A 23,630-nucleotide genomic window follows, 5' to 3' on the forward strand; every position below is an offset into this window, starting at 1 on the left:
AGGTTAGACGAATGCTTTCTGCGAGCAAGGCCACCACCTCCACACCGGAGCCTCCCGTTTTTCCCCGATCTCCACAGTGAGGTGTCGAGATTGTGGGCTAAGCCATTCTCGGCCCGCCTCTTCATCCCCGCGTCTGATTACTAAGGTAATGTGGGCGATTGAGTGAGCGTGGGTACAGAGCGATGCCACGGGTCGAACAGACGCTCGTGAGTTATCTGTCGCCCGGGGTAGCATCATCTCTGAAGGCTCCGGCTTTGCCCACCAAACCGCTATGTACTACATCTGCGTTGGGTATGCGGCAGCAGGTCAGGCTGGTGCGTGTCTGCACACAATGTCTGTGTTACAGGCATACCAAGCCGAACTGCTGAAGGAGTTGGGCGAGGAGTTCAAGGTATTTCTGAACTCAGGAGGACCGCTGATTTAGCCCTCCGTGCCACCAAGGAGACTGCCGGTGCCATTGGGCGCTCCATGGCAGCTATAGTGGCAGCAGAGAGGCATCTTTGGCTGACCCTCTCAGACATGAGAGATAAAGATCGGGTCTGCCTTATGGACGCCCCGCTTGCACCTTCTGGCCTGTTCGGCGACGCTGTCAATGCAGTCGTCAATGGGTATCAGGAGGCCCGTAAACAAGCGGCGGCGTTTCAGCAGTTCCTCCCTCGCCATTCTCGAACTCTGGAGGTCGCTGGGCGGGGACGGCCTCCTCCGCATACCAGCTCCTCATATAGGGACACACAAAAACCGAGCGTTGCCTCTCGTGCGCCCCCGCAGAGATCATCCAGGCTAGAAGGTCCTCGGTGAAGAGGTCCTGATGCATGTGGCCCAGGACTTCCGAGGGCAACCCCTACTGGGGTGGAACGGTGTACACCGCATTACAGGGTGCCCGTCTCGCCTCAGTGCCTTCAGGGGATCGGTCTGCCAACGCTGCCGGTGTTCCAGGGCGCAGCTGTTCCCAGCGAGCATCATTCTCAGTTCTTTCCGCCCGGAGACGTAATGGAGCTGAGAAGCTTGCCACCTCTTCGGCGGTCTCTACAGCAGTTAGATTGGTCGTCCCTTGCCGGTGCGCCGCTTCGGGGCACCGATCTAGCCACTCCTATTACACCAGAGGTCAGTCTCGAGAGACTGATTCCCTTAGTAGATTACTTGACAGCGTGGAAACTACTGCCAAATGTATCTCGTTGGGTCTTGCACACGGTAGAGAGAGGCTATCGTATTCAATTCGGCGCTCCGCCGCCGCCATTCAGCGGGGTCATTCCGACTCTGGAACAAGAAGTCAACACGCTGCTGAGGAAGGAGGCCATCGAGGTGGTCCCTCCTCACGAAAGAGAGTCCGGCTTTTACAGCCAGTACTTCATAGTTCCAAAGAAGGATGGAGAGCTGCATCCCATCTTAGATCTGCGTCAGCTGAACCGCTCAGTCATGTGACTGAAGTTCAAGATGCTCACAATCAATCACAATCAGTCGTGTCTCAGGTCCGAGGACAGGTTTGTCACTGGTTTGTTATATATCTAAAGGACGCGTACTTCCATGTCTCCATCCTTCCCACTCACAGGAAGTTCCTGAGGTTTGCTTTCGGGGGCGAAGCTTACCAATATCGGGTTCTTCCTTTGGCCTAGCACTCTCACCCCGTACTTTCACGAGGTGTGTGGATGCAGCACTGGTCCCGCTGCGGCATCCGCATACTGAACTATATCAACGATTGGTTGATCCTAGCTCAATCAGAGCAGACGGCGGATCGACATCGAGATGTCATTCTCGCCCACATGAAAGAACTGAGTTTAAGGCTAAACGCCAAGAAAAGTGTGCTTTCTCCATTACAGAGGACCACTTATCTGGGCTTGGTGTGGGATTCGACCACGATGCAGGCACGTCTGTCCCCTGCTCGTATGGAGTCGATCCTCACAGCAGTCAAGAGAGTGAAAGAAGGCCAGTCACTCATTGTCAAGCAGTTTCAGAGACTGCTGGGTCTGATGGCAGCTGTGTACAACGTGATACCTTTTGGCCTGCTGTACATGAGACCCCTACAGTGGTGGCTCAAGACCAAGGGGTTCTCCCCGAGGGGAAACCCACTCCGCACCTTCAGGGTCACAAGACGATGCATACGTGCCACAGCAGTCAAGAGAGTGAAAGAAGGCCAGTCACTCATTGTCAAGCAGTTTCAGAGACTGCTGGGTCTGATGGCAGCTGTGTACAACGTGATACCTTTTGGCCTGCTGTACATGAGACCCCTACAGTGGTGGCTCAAGACCAAGGGGTTCTCCCCGAGGGGAAACCCACTCCGCACCTTCAGGGTCACAAGACGATGCATACGTGCCTTAGACATGTGGAGGAAACCTTGGTTCTTGTCCCAGGGCCTGGTGCTGGGAGCTCCTTGTCGCCGTGTAACATTAGCAACGGATGCATCCCTCACCGGTTGGGGAGTGGTCATGAGTGGCCACCCTGCCCGTGGTCTGTGGAGGGGCCGCCATCTGACTTGGCTTATCGGTGGTCAGTCAGTGGGTAGACACCCCCTTGTTACACGTTTCCTCCACGGTGCGCTGAGGCTGAAGCCGCCGGTATGTTCACGTGTCCCCACGTGGGACTTGGCTGTGGTGCTAGAGGCTCTTTGCAAGGCTCCCTTCAAGCCCATCGAGGAGATTTCTGACAGACTCCTCACTATCAAGACTACCTTCCTTTTGGCTATTTCCTCTCTCAAGAGAGTTGGTGATCTTCAGGCCCTATCAGTGGCCCCTGCCTATCTTGACTTTGTGCCCGGCATGGCCAAAGTTTTTCTCTACCCTCGAGCGGGGTATGTACCTAAAGTTCCCTCCGTTACACCACAGCCCATCGTACTTCAGGCCTTCTGTCCTCCTCCCTTCAGGGAGCCAGACCAGCAGAAGCTTAATTGTATGTGCCCAGTGCGAGCACATATCAACTGCTTGTGTGCTCTGGTCCCCCTAAGAGGGGTCTTCCTGCTACGAAGCAGACCCTCAGTAGGTGAGAGAGGATGTAGTGCACTATGTGTCCAAAATTGTATTTATTGCCCCTCATAAAAATACCACCCCCCACCCATAACTGAACACCTGTTTGGACACCTGTTTTGTACACCCCCACCCGTCTAAGTGGCCATCTGTTTCATCCACCCCAGTGATCTTAAGGAATTTATGGCAATGTGTGTGGGGTCAATGTTATGTGGTTTAAACTTTAAATGGTGAAATTGTGTTAAATGGGATAAAGGGAAGTTTTTATGAAAGTGTTTTCACATACATATCAAGAAAAAAGATCAAACATGTACGTTAAATGTACAACGCCTGTTTTTTTCCCTACAAGTCAAGACGTGCTAGTGTTGTTAAAACAGTTTTAGGAAAAACATAGAAAATAAAACAAAAAAGCATCGGACGCGTTAGTTAAAACAATAAGATATATTTGTTAAAATCTATGTCGTACTTTTTTAAAAAGTTTGAATTTATAACAGATACAAAGTTAAAACAATAGTATAAGATACTTAATGTACTTGTAATGTAACAATCTTGTAACATTACAATTTAAAACTAGTTGTCACAAGTTATAAAATTGAAAAGACCAGCCTATTTATGCAGCGTCCCTCAGATAACCTCTCACTTCTGTGTCAAACTGAGAATGATGTTACGAGCACTGCGGTCAGGCCACACCTACATCACCACCCCCTAACGCTGCAAGGAGAGACCGACGCGAAGATTTAAAAGAATTAAACAAAGTAACGTTTTTAAGTTATTTTTAATAAATCTTTAGCGTTTCTTAATTAATGAAACCATTCAGTATTCATCTTAACACTCTTCACTTTACACAAGGTTACACAAGTTTTCTTCTAAACAAACGCCCGCAGGAAAAATGTTGTTTGTTTTGTCTTATTTTAAGTGCCATAAGTTCTTTATTAACCCTTTGATTTTTGTCAAGCTTAAGACTTCTGCCGCACTATATAACCCAGACATTTTTCGTTTTAAAAATTAGGTTACACAAGTTTTCTTTTAAACATTCACCTCTAACCCACAGGAAAATGTTGTTTTATTTCATTTTAGTTATTCACACTTATGACCTTTTATTTACCCTTTGATTTTGTCAATCTTAAAACTTGTAGTGTGATATGTCAGTTAAAATACACATGTTTCGAGAACAAACTGAAATGAAAGCAAATGTTTTGGATTTTCATACGTAATTAGACGCCTAAACTTTTTTTACAACATCTTACAAAATGTAAATATTTTGTCTCACGCAGAGTGACGAAATGAGAAAGGTTGCTGCGTGTCTGGCCTTATGATCAGTGAAACGTCCTTATCTGATCAAGAGGGCCGTTGTAAAATATCAAAAATTTCTGGGATTCGACTCATTTGCAATCTAATGAGTTTTTGAGGGGATCTGGCATCGTAAACTTTGTTAGAACTTTAGGTAAAAAGTTTGTTGATCAAAACAGAACATCTTTCTAAGATGTTCGGCGATCAAAGGACATCCGTGTTAACCATTTTATGACGTGCACCTGCGAGTGTGAACTCTGTCAAAGGTTTAGGCAGGAGTTCACTAACTGGTCAAAGGATGTGTGCCCTATTGAACCTTTTATGACACATCTGATGAAGTTAGGTAAAGTTGAGAATTGAGTATTTATAATGAATTTATAATCTATTCGAATGTGGTTTCAAACTGATGTTCAGGATGAGATGAGATGAGATGAGATGAAGAAGTCGATAACAACAAACTTAAATAAATAGAGGTCCCCAAAGATGATTGTTTTAATAAGATGGTCTGCGCTGTTGGAAAATCACACACACGCACACACACACAAATCTGAGTATGCTAAATTTTAAATACGAGCAAAATCGTATGTTGTTTTTACTTTTTGTTGTTATTTAAGAAATGTTTTCATTTTAATCTAGACTGTAGATAGTATGTGTACTATAAAAAAACAAATATACATTTCACTTAAAACTTCTCAGTAAAATAATTACATCTACAGTTTTAACCTGTTAACGTTTACCAGAGCGACGGCGCACTGAAGCGTTTTTTTCCCCACTAGTTTAATGTTTATGAATGAATTTAACGTGAAAGAATATCATTAATCTTGGCAAACTATATATCATTCTGAAGGTCTAAGCCTCAAGCATCGACGACAGATCGCTGTTTTCCGATGGAAAGCTTATAAGCAATGTATTTGCTACATTTGCGTAAGCAGTACACATCAAAACATGGAGAATAAAAAAGCAGCACGTACCATCATCATTGTAATAACGAGCCACAAACGCGTCCACTGCTGAAATCCCAGTTTAGTTAGAGAGGTAAGGGTCCACAGAACAACATCCCAGCGAGCACTTTTAGTCCAGCGAAACAATAACGTTTAACAACATTCTTTTCACGCATTCTATTTTCATTTGTCGCAGGATTCTGTTACACAAAAACCACTTGAGCGTGGACACAAATCCTAAATGAAAGCTAAAAAAGATGACTTTTTAAACTATTTTTACAGATACTTAACACCTTAACACATCTGTATAAGTAAGATATTTATGTCATCACAAACCATCAGACACGTCAGTTTGTGGATTTATCGAATATTTGCATGTTTCTTATATCAGTTATTTGATCAAATCTTAGTCAAATAAACCTATATAGACCAGTTGTTTTTATTTTAATAAAACATTATACTGTGAAAAAATGCTGCATTTAAACTCTGCGGTTAATAATTCCTTTTTTAAAGTGAGAAAGAAAGTCTAATCTGTTGTAAAGATTCTGAGAGACATTTGTGCCACTTTATAGAATTACCTTTGTTGCAAACAACCTTATGACAAGTAATTTTCAGTCTAATATAGGTCAAATTCATAAAGAAAAATCTCTGTAAGTGTCTTGCGTTAATCAGAGGATTGTTTGCCTGCTTCTAAACCTCGCTTTAGAGCATCATGTTTTTAGGTTTGAAAGATTTAAAAACGTGTGTAAAAATGAAAGTTATATCATTGTTTAATCATACTGCTTTTCATCATCTTGTAAAGATTAAAACATAAATACACAACATAAAAGTCTAAATATTTAACTGTAGGACTGTTTGTTTGAGTATTTGTGTTTTGTGTGTATGTTTGTGTTTGTTTTTATATGAGTGTTTGTGTTTTATTATACTATTTTTAACAGTAATATTGAACTTTACATATGTTTTACACATACTTAACATCTGTGAGTGTTTATGTTTTATTATACTATATGTGTGTGTGTGTGCGCGCGTGAGAGAGTTTGAATAAAAAATGTTTTAGTTAAAGATGTGATTAAGTACAAGCATCATAACTTAGAAAAACAACACTATATGGTTTTCCCCCAAAACCAGTTGTTCAACACATTTAAAAAAAGCCATAAGAATGTTTATTGTGTTTTGAAGAGAAAGTCAGATGCATACACTCAATTGTTTTATAAAGCTTTTAGTCTGTAATTACAAATATCTTAAAGAAAAAAAGACTGTTACTTAATTTCTTGATTTTCATTTATACATATTATGATGACAGCTCACAAAGAGCTGTCTTCACCTAAAAACATACACAATCCAACAAACAAATTGTGAACGGTCATCAGAAATGTTGATATGACTAAAATTTACAAAAGATTGTTATTCTTAGAATCTGTTGGCATGGAAAAATACTCATAAATGTTTTAGCACAGCTATTTACGCACATAGTATGATAACTGTACATTGTATCACTTGCCATAGAAAATTCATTACCAGTTTATTAGGGTCAAAAAGAAAATGACGATAATAGTTGAAACATCCTTGTACATCTCTTTCATGCTGAAAACACAGATGCTGGTGCTTTAATCTTTTAGTAAACCATATCAAATTATGTGATACCTACAAAAGAGTCAAATAGTCAAAATGTACAATTTTTGTGCTCTAGGTGAGAAATTTACACCAATAAAGGTTCCTATGAACATTAGAAAACAACATGTATTCCCTCTGGCTGTTAAACACCTCGGGTAAATAATTTGAAATGTAGGTCTGTCAAATGAGAAAAGTTCAGTCATACATTTCAAAAACTTTTCTGAAGTAAAAATTATGTGTTTGTTACAAAGACAACCAAAGAGTTATCTACTCATGTGAGAAAACCACTTGGGTGCATTATCATCAGGCTATTTTAAAGAGATTGAAGAATAAAACTAAAGTTTAAAGACAGTAGACATCATGACTTACTTTAGTGACACACAATGTGTTTAAAACTTTTTAAACATGTTTAAAACTGTAGATGTAATTATTTTACTGAGAAGTTTTAAGTGAAATGTATATTTGTTATTTTATAGTACACATACTATCTACAGTCTAGATTAAAATGAAAACATTTCTTAAATAACAACAAAAAGTAAAAACAACATATACGATTTTGCTTGTATTTAAAATTTAGCATGCTCAGATGTGTGTGTGTGTGATTTTTCCAACAGCGCAGACCATCTTATTAAAACAATCATCTTTGGGGACCTCTATTTATTTAAGTTTGTTGTTATCGACTTCTTCATCTCATCTCATCTCATCCTGAACATCAGTTTGAAACCACATTCGAATAGATTATAAATTCATTATAATATCGCCGAACATCTTAGAAAGATGTTCTGTTTTGATCAACAAACTTTTTACCTAACGTTCTAACAAAGTTTACGATGCCAGATCCCCTCAAAAACTCATTAGATTGCAAATGAGTCGAATCCCAGAAATTTTAGATATTTTACAACGGCCCTCTTGATCAGATAAGGACGTTTCACTGATCATAAGGCCAGACACGCAGCAACCTTTCTCATTTCGTCGCTCTGCGTGAGACAAAATATTTACATTTTTGTAAGATGTTGTAAAAATAGTTTAGGCGTCTAATTACGTATGAAAATCCAAAACATTTGCTTTCATTTCAGTTTGTTCTCGAACATGTGTATTTTAACTGACATATCACACTACAAGTTTTAAGATTGACAAAATCAAAGAGTAAATAAAAGGTCATAAGTGTGAATAACTAAACTAAAATAAAATAAAACAACATTTTCCTGTGGGTTAGAGGTGAATATTTAAAAGAAAACTTGTGGTCTTTTCATTTTATAACTTGTGACAACTAGTTTTAAATTGTAATGTTACAAGATTGTTACAAGTATATTATACTATTGTTTTAACAGTCTGATATTTTTATTTCACATCACGGTAAGATAAAACAACTCTATACTATTTAACTTTGTATCTGTTATAAATTCAAACTTTTTAAAAAAGTACGACAGATTTTAACAAATAAATCTTATTGTTTTAACTAACGCGTCCGATGCTTTTTTGTTAAAGATGAACGAACTCGCTCACCTCTTCTTCTTTTTAACGTTGTCAAGCTAACTAGTTTTAAATTCTAATGATAGAAAAAAACTCACGTATTGTTTAACTAACATGTCAATGCTTTTTTGTTTTATTTTCTATGTTTTTCCTAAAACTGTTTTAACAACACTAGCACGTCTTGACTTGTAGAGAAAAAACAGGCGTTTTACGTTCATGTTTGATCTTTTTTCTTGATATGTATGTGAAAACACTTTCATAAAAACTTCCCTTTATCCCATTTAACACAATTTCACCATTTAAAGTTTAAACCACATAACTTTGGCCCCACACACATTGCCATAAATTCCTTAAGATCACTGGGGTGGATGAAACCGATGGCCACTAAGACGGGTGGGGGTGTACAAAACAGGTGTTCAGTTATGGGTGGGGGGGTGGTATTTTTATGAGGGGAAATAAATAAAATTTTGGACACATAGTGCACTACATCCTCTCTTAGGTGGATAGTGGATGCGATTAACTCTGCCTATGAGTCCTCTCAGCTCCCCTCGCCGATGGGAGTCAGAGCTCACACAACCCGAGGTGTGGCGGCCTCCAAGGCTTTCTTAGCAGGTGTGTCGATGCAGGACATCTGCAACGCTGCTGGGTGGTCCATGCCCCTCACTTTCATGAGGTTCTATGGCCTCGACATGCGAGCCACTCCGGGCTCTTCTGTTCGCTCGTCCTAGTACACACTGGGCAGGGACTTGTCAGTCTGGCAGCGTGGGTATCTCGTTCCCAAAGCGTTTTCGGACGCAGCTTGAGTTCCTGAAGGGGAATCTCTCAGATTACGTATGTAACCATGGTTCCCAGAAGGGAACGAGAAGATGCGTCTCGAGGCCACACTTCCGGCATCCCTGCCAGCGCTTGCTTCATTCCTAGAAGCTGATGCTGGCTCCGCCGCACGTGCTTTTAAGCTTCCTGGTCGTGACGTCACCCCGCCCGTGACGCCTCGCCCTTCCATTGGACTGATTGCACATGTGATTCAGAGCACGGTCACGCTGAAGGAGTTCCCAAAGCATTTTTGGACGCAGCGTCTCGTTCCCTTCGGGGAACCATGGTAACATACGTAACCTGAGACGGTCTTTACTGTTGTTTTTGATCGATTTAATGTATCATTGCTAAATAAAAGTATTAAAAAATCTTATATTGTAAAACTTTTGAATGGTAGTGTATGTACTTTTTAAATGTGACTCTGATTTGTCTTGTTCACTCATTACAGAATTGCCATCTTGTGTTTTCTTTAGTTTTTCTACTCTTGTAGTTTGTCTGCTCTATGTAAAAAATAAAAAATAAAAAAATCGATTCGTCAGAAATTGTCATGGCAAGTAGGACAAAGTTTACCCACAGAACATTAGAAAGGAGCTTTCAAAAAATTTCCCAATTATATGTCCATCTTTTTCTTCAGTTTCTGTCCTTTGAGTCTCTATCCTCCTCCTCTCCTGTTATCCTCATATGGACTCTTTTGTAGCGGAGCTATTCGCTCGTGACTGATTGTCAGTAAAACATCCTCCTACTGTCATACTCCGATTCGTCTGCATCTGTGTCCCCTGATTAATGGCAGGGAAAACCTAAATTGAAAGTCGCCGTCTCTTGCGGATGAACATCTCTGTGTATAGTCCCCAGCAAACTAAATAATGATGATGATTGCCATCCCCCCATCCCCCTGTATTGTCTGTCACAGCTCACAATAAATAAGCCTTGTCTCTTCTCGCCCCGTTCTGCCTTGCTAATGTAAATAAGGAGAATTCATTAACCTTGCTGATAGTCCTAGGATCTGTTTCCAGGGTGTTGGTGAGAGCCATCTGGTTATCATTGCTGTCTTGTCAGAGAGCGGAGAGGAGATCCAGAGCTCATTTATTTATGAGATCTGCCCTCGGTCTTACGTTGAGGTCAGATCTACCAAACACTTAGACAGCAGTGGGTTGCACCGGGCTTGCAGAACAGCAGGGAGGCCGATTGCTTGGACGCCATTAGCAGGGATGAAGCCTTCCTTCTGGACTGCATGACAGGGGCACGTAGCTTAATTGGGATAGATGAGCTTTTAGGCTTGTCTTCATTATTTTCTTTAGCTGAAAGTGGCTTTAATTTGTCTTGAAGCCGATGCAGACTGAATACTGTACTACAATTCTCTGTTATGTCTATAGAACTAAACAGACAGTGTGGTCAGTACAGACCAATTACAGAACAAATGACATTTATGAGTCAGTTATTTTTAGTGAATAAAAACATGCAGCACCACTAGTGTAGGCTGATTCTCGAATGAATAACTGAGTTGATTATTTTTAGTAAATAAAGCACATATCAACTAACTGTGAGGCTTAAAGAGGTCATGAACTGAGTAATCATAACTCCTGTTGACATATAAGAAGTTACTGTACCCTCTTAAAATTAAAGAGTGTTGTTCTATGTCATCGCTGTGAAGAACCTTTTAAAGCACCTTTATTTTTAAGAGTGTACTATAAAAATATCCTGTAAGTTTCAAAACTCAAAACTTTCTTGTTAGTCTAAAAACAGCTTATATTGGAGCCAATCTACCAAAACGACAGATTGTGAAATGTCTAATTTCATAACCCCATTCACACATACAGTCTTTACTGGTAAATTAACGGTTATGTGTGAACTGGACCTTTTCAAAAATACCAGTAAATCACCGGTAATTTGCTCTGTGTGAAGATTACCGGTATGACAAAGTACCAGTTCAGAACATGCTGATGTAAGACGTCTACTCTTGGCCAGTCATAACATTCTGACACCGATGACGCATTTACTCTGTGTTGTGTAGTTTGGTTTGAAGTCGTCTGATACAATGTCTCTGGGCCAAAAGCAGCTGCATGAATGTGAACGTTTGATACAAAAATAAAAACAACAAAAATGCGGATTGCATATACCCCTCTATGTTTACTAACACAACACCGGTAGGTGCAGTCGTTTAGAGATCATTTCTGGTTTATGATGTCAACAGAATTTACTGTTGAATGGTGCTTTAAAAGGTAAAAAGACGGAACATCCTTGCCTGTGTGAGAAGCGCATTTTTGTATTTACCCATAAAGTCGTTCTGGTAATTTTACGGAAATTTACTGGTATTACTGTGTGAAAGGGGCTTATGATGTAATAGTTTGATTAAACTCCACCTCCTTACTTTTCAGTATGCCACTTAGGCATGAAATCATTAAAAATGCCTTTAGGGTATTAGAATAATTTCTTAAGGATCAAGTGACATTGAAGACTGGAGTAATGGATCAATATTACTGTTTTACTGTATTTTTAATCAAGTAAAGATTTCTTCAAAAACATAAACTTACCAATCCCAAACTTTTGAACTGTAGTTGTTACCACATTTTTGTTGTCTTAGTATTGTTCTTTAGTATAGAGATCATTTGCATTGGATGGCATTTACAGTAAGCCACCTATAATGCTATAATGTTTTAATTGTATTTATAATTGAAGTTATCTCATCATCTGGTGATGAAATTACCAGATTTTTCCCCCTAATATTTATTCCTTTCAACTCCTAATTTTTTTTTTTTTTTATGGAATCGTTAGGGAACCAGAATACTTTTCTTTTTGTATTATTCCCATCCCTAATATGCACACACACACACACACACACACACACACAAACAAAACTTGCGTTAAAGTGAGCTAATGTAGTTTGCCTTTTCAGCAGCACTGTAGTGCAAATATCCCTTTTTGTAGTCATCCATGAACTTACAATGTAGGTTGTGCAATTCATTAACCCCTACCCACTCAACATAACACAGACAGAAGTAAGAGCTTAAAGGTGACATACAGTCAGGTCCATAAATATTGGGACATCGACACAATTCTAACATTTTTGGCTCTATACACCACCACAATGGATTTCAAATGAAACGAACAAGATGTGCTTTAACTGCAGACTGTCAGCTTTAATTTGAGGGTATTTACATCCAAATCAGGTGAACGGTGTAGGAATTACAACAGTTTGCATATGCCTCCCACTTGTTAAGGGACCAAAAGTAATGGGACAGAATAATAATCATAAATCAAACTTTCACTTTTTAATACTTGGTTGCAAATCCTTTGCAGTCAATTACAGCCTGAAGTCTGGAACGCATGGACATCACCAGACGCTGGGTTTCATCCCTGGTGATGCTCTGCCAGGCCTCTACTGCAACCGTCTTCAATTCCTGCTTGTTCTTGGGGCATTTTCCCTTCAGTTTTGTCTTCAGCAAGTGAAATGTATGCTCAATCGGATTCAGGTCAGGTGATTGACTTGGCCATTGCATAACAGTCCACTTCTTTCCCTTCAAAAACTCTTTGGTTGCTTTTGCAGTATGCTTTGGGTCATTGTCCATCTGCACTGTGAAGCGCCGTCCAGTGAGTTCTGAAGCATTTGGCTGAATATGAGCAGATAATATTGCCCGAAACACTTCAGAATTCATCCTGCTGCTTTTGTCAGCAGTCACATCATCAATAAATACAAGAGAACCAGTTCCACTGGCAGCCATACATGCCCACGCCATGACACTACCACCACCATGCTTCACTGATGAGATGGTATACTTAGGATCATGAGCAGTTCCTTTCCTTCTCCATACTCTTCTCTTCCCATCACTCTGGTACAAGTTGATCTTGGTCTCATCTGTCCATAGGATGTTGTTCCAGAACTGTGAAGGCTTTTTTAGATGTCGTTTGGCAAACTCTAATCTGGCCTTCCTGTTTTTGAGGCTCACCAATGGTTTACATCTTGTGGTGAACCCTCTGTATTCCCTCTGGTGAAGTCTTCTCTTGATTGTTGACTTTGACACACATACACCTACCTCCTGGAGAGTGTTCTTGATCTGGCCAACTGTTGTGAAGGGTATTTTCTTCACCAGGGAAAGAATTCTTCAGTCATCCACCAATACATGATCTGTGGGGTATTTTGAGCTGAAACTTCACAGACACATTCTGGGGACACCAGAGACTTATATTACACATTGTAAAAAGGGGCATAATACGTCTCCTTTAAGTGCTTTTCCTGCTTTCAGCCCTTAATATCACAGTTTAATTCACAGACAGTGCTTTTTGAACTCTTCCAGTCACTTTAAATGTGATTTGTAGTGGCTCTCAGCTGGATGGAAACATTTTGTGTAATGTCTAGAGTAGTTTCATCCCGTCATCTGATGTGAGCATAGGTATTGGAACAGTTACAGGTCTTTCTAAGTGATCAGCTGTGTTCTATTGCATTAATACTGTTGCATTAATTCAGATATTAAAAGCAGGGAATGTGTCGTATCAGTTATATCCATTACTTCTGCATTCTGAATCTTGCATTCGATGATGACACACACAACCCAGGATGAAGATGAGGGAGCTGACTTTGAGAGAAAAGCAAGCAATTTGGATGATAAAAGAAAAGAGGAAGTCAGTTAGAGCTCTAGCAAAAACAAAGGGCATGGAGAAATTAAGAGTTTGAAAACCACCAGCAACCAACAACAACCTGATCGGCTGAGAAAACAACAGTAGTTTATAACAGAGAAATCATAAAAGCTGTGAACATGAACCCTAAAAGACATGTCTGTAAAATCACCAACAACTTCCAGAAAGCTGGGGTGATGCTCTGACAATTTACTGTCCTCAGGAGACTTTGACACAGAATTACAGATGCTACACAGCAAGATGCAAACCTCTGACCAGCACCAAAAATAGAAAGGCAAGATTAGAGTTTGCAAAAAAGCACAAAGGTGAGCCAGAAGAGTTTTGGAACTGTGTTTATGGACCGATGAGACAAAGATGAACCTTTATCTAAGTGATGGGAAAGCAAAAATGTGGCGAAAAAAGGGAACTGCAATGATCCCAAGCATACAGCCTCATCTGTAAAGCATGGTGGAGGTGGTGTCGTGGCATGGGCTGCCTCTGGAACAGGCCCTCTCAAATTTACTGATGACTTAATGTATGATGACAGTAGCAGAATGAATTTGGAAGGGTACAAACCCATCTTGCCTACCAATATTCAAGAAAATGCCACCAGATTCATTGGGAAGTGCTTCATATTGCATCAGGACAATGACCCAAAACACCCTGCCAGTTCAGTCAAGGAATTTATAAGGGCAAAGAAATGGAAAGTCTTAGATTGCCCAAGTCAATCTCCAGATTTAAATCCTATTGAACATGAATTTCACCAGTTGGAGAGGAAAGTAAAGGCAGAAACTCCCCAAAACAAGCAACAATTGGAATTGGCTGCATTAAAGGCTGGGAAAAGTATTTCAAAGGATGAGACCAAGAGTCTGGTGACGTCTATGGGTCACAGACTCACTGCTGTGATTGTGCGCAAGGGATCTGCAACTAAATAATAGCTTTTAATCTTTTATATCTGCCTTATTTTCAACTGTCCCAATACTTATCCTCACATCAATGAGTGGGATGAGCTCTAAAAGTGCTGTTCTTTTCATTTGGTAAAACATGTATGTGTTGAAACGGCTAATAATAAAATGTGACATGCTGTAGTTTTGTCTCATATTCATCTTTTAATCATATTTGCAAATGACTCCACAGCCAACAGAGCAATTTTGTCTTTACTGTTCCAATACTTATGGAGGGCACTGTATATATATATATATATATATATATATATATATACAGTCGTGGTCAGAATTATTGGCACCCTTGGTAAATATGATCAAAGAAAGCTCTGAAAATAAACCTTAGTGAAGTGGCTTTAAGAAAAGAGCTAGAGCAGTGAAAATGCCCATTTCCACCATCAGGGCAATAATTAAGAATTTCCAATCAACAGAAAATGTTATGAATCTGCCTGGAAGAGGGCATGTGTCTATATTGTCCTAATGCACAGTGAGGAGAAGAGTTTGAGTGGCCCAAAGACTCTTCAAGGACAACAGCTGGAGAATTGTAGAGAAAGGTTGAGTTTTGGGGTCAGAAAACCTTACAAAAAAAATAGTCAAACAGCCCCTACATCACCACATGTTGTTTGGGAGGGTTTCAAGAAAAATTCTCCTCACTCATCCAAAAACAATCTCCAGCATATTCAGTTGTCAGACACGACTGGAACTTCAATTGGGACTGGCTTCTATGGTCAGATGAAACTGTCTTTTTCTGGTCTTTTTAGCAGCAAACACTCAAGATTGGTTTGGTGCACACAGGGATTGTACCCCATGTGTACAATGAAATATACTTCTGTTACTAATACTAATGTTGTGGGCGTATATTTCTGCTGGAGGTCCTGGACATCTTGTTTAGACACATGGTATCATGGATTCAATCAAATTCCAACAGATAAAAAATCAACAAGTGACTGACTTAGAAATCATATAATGGGCCATATTTGGATCTTCCAACCGTACAATAACCCAAACACAAACCTCAAAAACAACACAAATTTTCACAGCCTACTTTGATCATATTTACCAAGGGTGCCAATAATTCTGACCACGACTATATATATATATATACATATATATATATATATATATATATATTCATTGTTTCCTAAATGGGAACATGTGCAATGAGTAAACATTTTGTGTATAAGGTTTCAATTAAAATAACTATATATTTATGTTTGTTTGAAATATCTAAATGTTTAACATCAGCAGCAATTGTGTAACAGTTACACTTAAATAAAGCTAAACACAACTGTTCCTCATTCTAATTTAATGTCATTTGGTTGGTTGGTTAATTATTAAGTACAAATAGATCAATATCTGTAATGAACAATCTGTATTTTGGGGTGGTATGATTATAGTAAGTATAGTGCAGCCGCTGAGTGTTGCATGAAAATGTCTGTGAGGCATCTCTTTATGTAGGGTCACTGAGCACTCCTTGTTCCTGCTATTTCAGGGGGAAGAGCTCAATGAATCCGCACAGGAGAGCCGTACCAATGCTGAGATGAGCAGACTCCTTGCCCAGAAGTTCCTCAGGTTGCCATGGAAACCAGAGGTAAAACATGCTTTTATAGTGTTAGATACATAAACTTTATTTTCCTACACAGAATCTAACCCACATTGACAGTGTGTGATTTAGCTGTGAATCTCTCACTCTCTCTTTGTGTGTGATTTCCTTGGGGAGGCACATCCTCCCATAGCTCAGTATCCCTCCAGGAATCGTGCTAAAATTACATGAACAGGTGGCCGAAAAGACGATAGAACAACAGGCGCTGTATTGATGATGAACCAGCCAGTTCTGCTTAGCCCTTATATATTGTTCCAGATATAAACGAATTAGACACCCACAAACACCTGAATATCAGGAATTAACACTCTTGCATTAACGCTAACAACTGCCTATTAGTAGTATTACAGAACTCTCACTGTAGGAACAGATCTTACCAAGCTGCTGAGATTTTTCTCACCAAGAGGCGACTATTTTTGCATTTGACTTCTAGCTTAAATGCTCAGTGGATTTTAGGTGACTTTTGTAATTTAAGTTAAGTTCTCACTGGTTTTGTCAGTGAGAGCTGAAGTCAATGGCATCGTCTGAGCCAGAAGCTCACAGAACCTACCAGAAGCCTTATGGCCAGTCAAACTGAGCCAGTGGATTTTAAATGGATTAAATTTGTATTTTTGAAAATGAATTAATAATTATTTTCAATTAGTATAAATGTTGTCATCTAAAAAGATGTGGCAGAAATCACAAAATGTCAAATCTGCTCCTTTCTATACACTGTTGTCAGCACACAGACTAGGAGACACGGAGGAATATGGTCAAACAGAGGTTTTTTAATGAAAGTCACTGAGGGGAACCGGGAGGAGAATGTGAGTGCAGCCAAGTGGTGAGTATCTCTAGTAGTGATCAAGGGAAGGGCTCAGGTGGTTGTGAGGATCCGAGGAACGGTGGCGAACAGGAGCGGTGGAGATCAACTGTATAGTATTTATAGTATAGATACAGGGACAGTTCATGGTGATTGCTGATGTCTAGTTCAACTGTATCTGTCTTACAGTTTTACTTAGAACGTTTGAAGGTGTTATTTCTTTCCACGCGAGCCAGGACTGCCACAAGTGACTTCTGGAAAAATTTAAAAATAAATAAATAAAATTATTAATAAAAATAAATAAATAAAAATAAACAACAAAAAAAACCTTCTACTGTTAAAAAGTTTGGGGTCAATTTTTTTGCACTTTAATGCATTAAATAGATTTTTTTTTTAAATGACAGTTGTCACAGTACTGTGTGTATGAATCCACAAGAAAATTAGATGCATTAGACTTTACTGAAACTACTTAAGAGAACACCACAAACCATCAATGTTGACACAAGAACTTGAACTGAGGAAACAGAGGGCAGACCAGGAACGAGTCGGTATGACCAAGGACAATGGTGTAACCAGAGCGAAGGAGGAACCTTGCAGAGCCAGAGGGGTGGAAGGTTGAGGCACAGCTAGAGACTTGTAAGTCTAAGGCAGAGCCAGAGTGACAAGGGAGCTCAGCAGAGCCTGAGGGATGACAAACCATAGTGGAGCCAAGGGAAACTAGGGCTTGGAGGCTTGAGGTGCAACTGAGGGATCCACAGACCAAGGTGGAGCTGACGACTGGGAAGCCCAAGGTGGATCCATACAGAGAATCCATCCATACTTATGCTAAGACAAAAGAACAAGCTGCTATCAAACTTACCGCTGTATTGAACAAAGTCTCAGAGTGGCTATGTCATTCTTGCCTTACTCTTAATGGGAGTAAAACTGTGGGAATGTATTTATCGATCAAGAAAGTTGATGAGCGTTGTCCAGATATTTTAGTTAAAGGAGAGGTAATAAATATTGTTGAGCATTTTAAATATTTGGGTATGATGGGGATGATGGATTCTAACTTCGATTAAAAATAAAAAATAAAAATCAAGCAAGCTTGATAATCTTCAGGAATATTAGGCATCAATTACCTGTGGATGCTTATGCATACAATGATCCTTCCTCATTTATCTGACTGTGCTACAAGTTGATCCCATACAAGTACAACTACGTTAAAACCATTATATACTATTTATAAAGCTGTGAAAATTTTAGGTAAAAAGCCAAGGAGTTACCATCATTGCAATATTATTAAAAATGATAAATTATTGACGTTTGACAATTGACATTTTTTTTTTTTTTTTTTGCTGATGTGTGTTTGATTTACAAACTATTTCATGATCTTGCCCTACCACCTCTTAAACAATGTGTGACTTTCTGTAAGGACAATATCAGGCAGACTAGGTAATCAGTTAGAGGTGACTGTTCAACTAAATTTAAGAAAACTGTTTTTGGACAATCAGCTTTTTCAGTTAGAGCAGCAGAAAGATGGAATTTAATACCTGTTTATATTAGAGAGTGTACAACATTTAGTATTTTTAGAACTACGCTTAAGGTATGGCTTAAGGAAAATCAAATATGTGATCATTGACTTGACTTTTTAATTTAATGGAGTAAGATGTGATATTGTATGTGTTATGTATTGTATTGTTTGTGACTGAATTTTGTAATTTTATAACAACATCCTTCCTAGGAACTGCAGATACAAATTAGCTTTATAGTTAACTCTGGCACAACATTTTTGTTGTGCATTGTCCCTGTATAAATAACTGAAATAAAACAAAATGAAATAAACCATTGGATAAGCTGATGAGCTGAAGGGAGACAGCGGAGGCGAGGCCGAGAAACAGAATGGCTTTGGCCGAGGAGGAGGGCGGTTGGGCAGGACCATTTGCAATGATTTAGACTAGAGAGCTGGGCAAAGCCAATGACGATGAAGGTGACCTGTTGCTGGACAACAAAGGTGACTTGGTGCTGGACGATGAAGGAGATTTGAAACTGGAATGAACCAATGACAAGGAAGACACCTTGGAACTGGACTGAACCAGCAGCGACAAAAATTACTTGGAACTGGACTGAACCAGGAGTGACTGAGACAACTTGGAACAGTATGGGATCAGCAGAGATAATAGACCAGGAATTCTTATATCATCCATCAAAAATAACTTAGTTGAGACCCAACTTCTTTCACACACCCCAGTGTCAGGAGTGTGGGTAGGGCTCCAATCCATACTGACAAACTCCTAATATGCCCTAGACCATGAACCCTGATGCTCACACACCTGGACAGACTTCATGCTGGGCTCGGGCACTGGGATGAACGTAGCCTCCGACGATCACTTTGGCATTTTATTTTCATGGCAGGCACTGACACTGCTCTGTATGTGCATGACTGAAGGCTGGCAGGGTTCTGGGGCTGGAGTGGGGTTGGCATTGTCCTCATCAATGAGGCAGGCAGTGAACGAGTCACACTTCTTCAAGGACCATTCATGGGCTGACATGCCTTTGACCAGGCTAGTATGGAAAAGACACAGAGCAAGTGGTCCGGGGAGTGGGTGAAAGGCACCAGATCTAGAAACTCTCTTGTGTGGTCCTCAAGGGAGCGATCCCCCTGCTCGTGTAGGAGATGAACAGGAGGTAAAACATGTAAAGACTTCACCATTGTTGCAAATAAATAATTCTCACCTGGATGCAATTTTTCATTATTTCTAAGTTCACCTGTGTTATTTTTCATAGGCCCTACATCAAATTTTTACTTATTAAAATTTTTGAAAATGCTCATCTTCATCTTCAGAACACAAATGAATATTTTTGATTAAATCTGAGAGCTTTCTGACCCTCCATATACAGCAACGCAACTGACTCATTCAAGGTCCAGAAAGGTAGTAAGGGCATTGTTAAAATAGTCCTTATGTCATCAGTGGTCCAACCTTAAGTTTATGAAGTTATGAGACTGGACTTTCAGCACAGACTGGACTGGCGTCTTACCTTAGACCCACCCTGAGTGAGCTGTCATCAGTTCGCCATTGTTTCAACGCCGGAGCAGATGTAGACAAGAATGACTCCTAAGCGATTGAGGTGTTTTGTTGGATGTAATATGAACATAGCAGTCGTCATTTACACCCAACATCTGAGCCGCTGAAGAATCATTCGAATCATTCGTGATCCAGCCTCACCTAGAGAAGAAGTGAGTATAAGGTTTTTTTATGAATCTTTGCAAATTGCCTTTCCTAATAAATTGCTAATTAGTAAGTTTAACGATGAATGCAGATAAAGTTTACCATCTCTCAGAGAGCGGCTTGGAAGAGAGTGGTGAGGTGAGCAGAGCTCATTTGCATTTAAAATGGTATGCAAGGAAACAGCTTGCTCTGAAAAGAGGTGTTTTTGGCAAGGTAAAAAGGGTGTTGTTTTACACTACTATTGAGACATTCTAACCAAAGTATGTTATAGACTTTTTATTAAGACCCTAAAGAATCATATCAACTTGTGGAAAATGTGCATCCGATTACCCCTTTAAATAAAGTCGTTATTTTTGTTTTCTTTGCACACAAAAAGTATTCTCGTAGCTTCTTAAAATTAAGGCTGAACCACTGATGTCACATGGACTATTTTAACAATGTCCTTACCCTTCCTGGCCCTTGAACGAGGTAGTTGTGTTTGTACTGCTTCTGTTCTGAAGACGAATGAAGGTCTTGCGGGTTTGGAACAACATGAGGGTGAGTAATTAATGAATTTTCATTTTTGGGTGAACTGCTCCTTTAAGCAACATTTTTATATGCTGTTAATGAAGGAGTTTCAATATTGTAGCCAGCTGCTGTGAAGCTCTCTTCTAAATACTGTGAAAACATCGAACCTGACTCCACTGTAGTATCACCGATCGATAAGCCAACAATCCTTATCTCCTCTCTCCCTACCTCGTTGCCGTAGTAGGCTAGGAGACACGACACTGTGTGATAATGAAAAGACAATGATCAAAGAGGGTCCCTGACCACACGCTGCCCCGAGGCTCCCTTCCTCTGGGCCCTGTGACAGATGAGCTCCTCGTTCGGCGCTGAAGTGTCAGGTACAGGCGAACCCTCCAGGAAGCAACGGGAGCACGGAAGCTCTTAAGAGGCATGTGATTTAGGGAGCACCAAATGCCAGAAATAGCAAACGGCTCACATAGGAGTCCTTGTGTTGTCCTATTCTCCAGTCTCATTGGAAATGTGTCGATTGTTTGTCAGATACTTATCCAGGATGATTCACAACAAAGGAAAAAAAATACCCCAGTGGAGAGATAACCTCTGTTTTTATCCGATGATTTATGTGCTTCCCTCTCTGTGTTATTGAATGTCATTATATGGCCAGTATGAATAACCAGGCTGGGAAGCGCAACAAGATGACTCTGACAAAAGATCTCAGGCCATTCTTTCACACTCCATACGCTGCAGCATAAGGTGGCTCTTATCATGCACCGCAGAATGTATTTTAGAGTTACTTAAAATTCAGAGATAAAGGGAAGATGAATGCTATTAATGTTGACTGATAACACAAGATTCACAGGTATTTATAGCACACCTTATTCTAACAAGTACAGACAAGTCTATTACTGATACACAATGGGACTATTTAGATATTTTTATCATACCAGAGGAGTATGGTAGCAAATCCCATTTTTTCATTATTTATAGTGCATTTATATTACACTGCACATTTTTATATAGAGGCTGTCACATTCTCCTTGTTTCCCCCAAAACAAACAAGGGTGACAGTTATTCATCTATTCGGAGCATGTGAAAATTTAAATAGTACACTTGTGCCCAGAGCTAAATCCACCGTACCACCTGTGACCGCATTATACTCTCTCTTCTCCCTCGACTGAACTCTTGCCATGTGCGAATGTGCCATGGCAATGGCAGCCCAGTGTGCCTGTGACAGCTGTAACTGTCCCCTAGATTCTGTGGTGTCCTGTCCACCCACTCTGAGTGGGTGGGATGCCAGTCCCACCATTCACACCAGCTGCAATTATAGAGGCTAAATTTAAACGTAGCTGTGCAGCGAGAGACCTAAACAACTGACAGAAGGGGCAAGAGCAATCTAATGTGAGCTCACCTGCATGATGAGTAATGCCTGTCTCTGTCACCGCCACCACCAGGAGCATTACAGAAAGATAAAGGGTGGTGGAGAATTTGCTACATAAAGATTTGCACAGGCTTACACATTTCCTGCTAAATCCCACTTCTGCTACACCAACTCATAAATTCTTCATTAAATCGTGAGCATGGAGTAGCTGGAAATGCATTGCCCAATTTTCCTATTTGTGACAATTTGTGTTTTCTGAAAGCATTGCTGCGTATCCAATAGACATTTAATCACTCTGAAAACTCTGTGAGCGTTGTGCTGCATCCAGCTTATCGGTTTAAAACATGATAATTATATTTTCCAGGGCTTGAAAACGAAAAAAAATGTCAATCGCTTCATTCCGAGCAGAATCGATATTTTAACGTTTCCTTTCCTGCGTTCCTCTGTATTATTACCGTTCCGAAACCGGTTTGAGTAGAAAAAATAACGGTTAATACCGTTATTTTTAAAATTGTCTTTGTCTATAATAATAATAATAATAAAGTACTGTGTTTTCTTTACACAAAAAGAAAAATAAATAAAAAAAAAATACAGAAAGAGATGGTATCTTAACCCGCTGCGCTAATAGGCTATACAGCATTATCTTTTCTAGATTTTTACATTTCTAAATGTAGGCTACTAAACAAAATAAAAAAATCTATTAATGCTTTAAAGACATTAAAGAATTTTTTAAAGATGTTTGCTGCAAATTGTAAAAAAAAACAAAAAAATGCTACTTGTATAAAATGTTTTGAGGGAAAAAAAAACAAAGGCTAAGCCTGCATTTTATTAGCCTATTATTCAGAAATGATGTAGGCTAAAATGCCGGTAAATCAAAAATGTTTACAAACATTATAAACACTATGTGCGCTACGACTAATTTGACTGTCGTTTAAACGGAAGTTTTGTATCCGACTAGTCGACTAGTCTAAAAGCTAGAAACCCCCCAAAAATGGCAAAAAAAAGTGCGTGTGTCTATATAACAGCCTACACTTGAAATATTTAAATCTTTGAATCACACTGTCAAATCCCTCAATTAATTCTGCTAAAAATAGGTCATGATTATGCTTGCCTCGCGTTATCATCATTTAATATTAGGCGGTCGTTAAACAGAAAAAAATAAAGAGCATACACTCAACAGAGCCCTGCACGGCCCTCAAATTTAGGCCCTAGCCCTGCCCTGGCCGAGACGGTCAGGCTAGGCCCGGCCCACGTCCGACAGCTTATCAGAATTTCCGACCCGAGCCCTTTTTTTCCCCCTTCTCCTAAAACAGTTTATACTACTGTTTCGGCTATTAAAATAGTTCCGTTTTGTGTGTAATGGCAAAATTAATATATTTCGTTTTGTTTTTTTATTAAGTTAATTTAGAAAAACGTTGGGAGCATTTTTGTTCATTAAATAGCCTATACGTTTTTTTTTTTTAAAGTAACGTCCAAGCGGCCAGCGGTATGAGC

At 39.9% G+C, this 23,630-nt stretch overlaps 1 protein-coding gene across 1 annotated transcript in view; it reads left to right on the forward strand.

Annotated features, from left to right (window-relative positions):
* Positions 1 to 23,630, forward strand: part of LOC306866843 (N-acetyl-beta-glucosaminyl-glycoprotein 4-beta-N-acetylgalactosaminyltransferase 1-like) — a gene marked incomplete at both ends in the record, with an annotated part of 122,444 nt that overhangs the window by 35,819 nt on the left and 62,995 nt on the right. The window contains one exon of the mRNA XM_079412230.1: positions 16,136 to 16,234. Within this exon, the coding sequence (XP_079268356.1) occupies positions 16,136 to 16,234 (99 nt within the window). The remainder of the gene's footprint in view (positions 1 to 16,135; positions 16,235 to 23,630) is intronic.

The sequence above is a fragment of the Barbus barbus genome (genome assembly GCF_936440315.1).
Source record: "Barbus barbus genome assembly, chromosome: 1".
NCBI classification, from domain to species: Eukaryota; Metazoa; Chordata; class Actinopteri; order Cypriniformes; family Cyprinidae; genus Barbus; species Barbus barbus.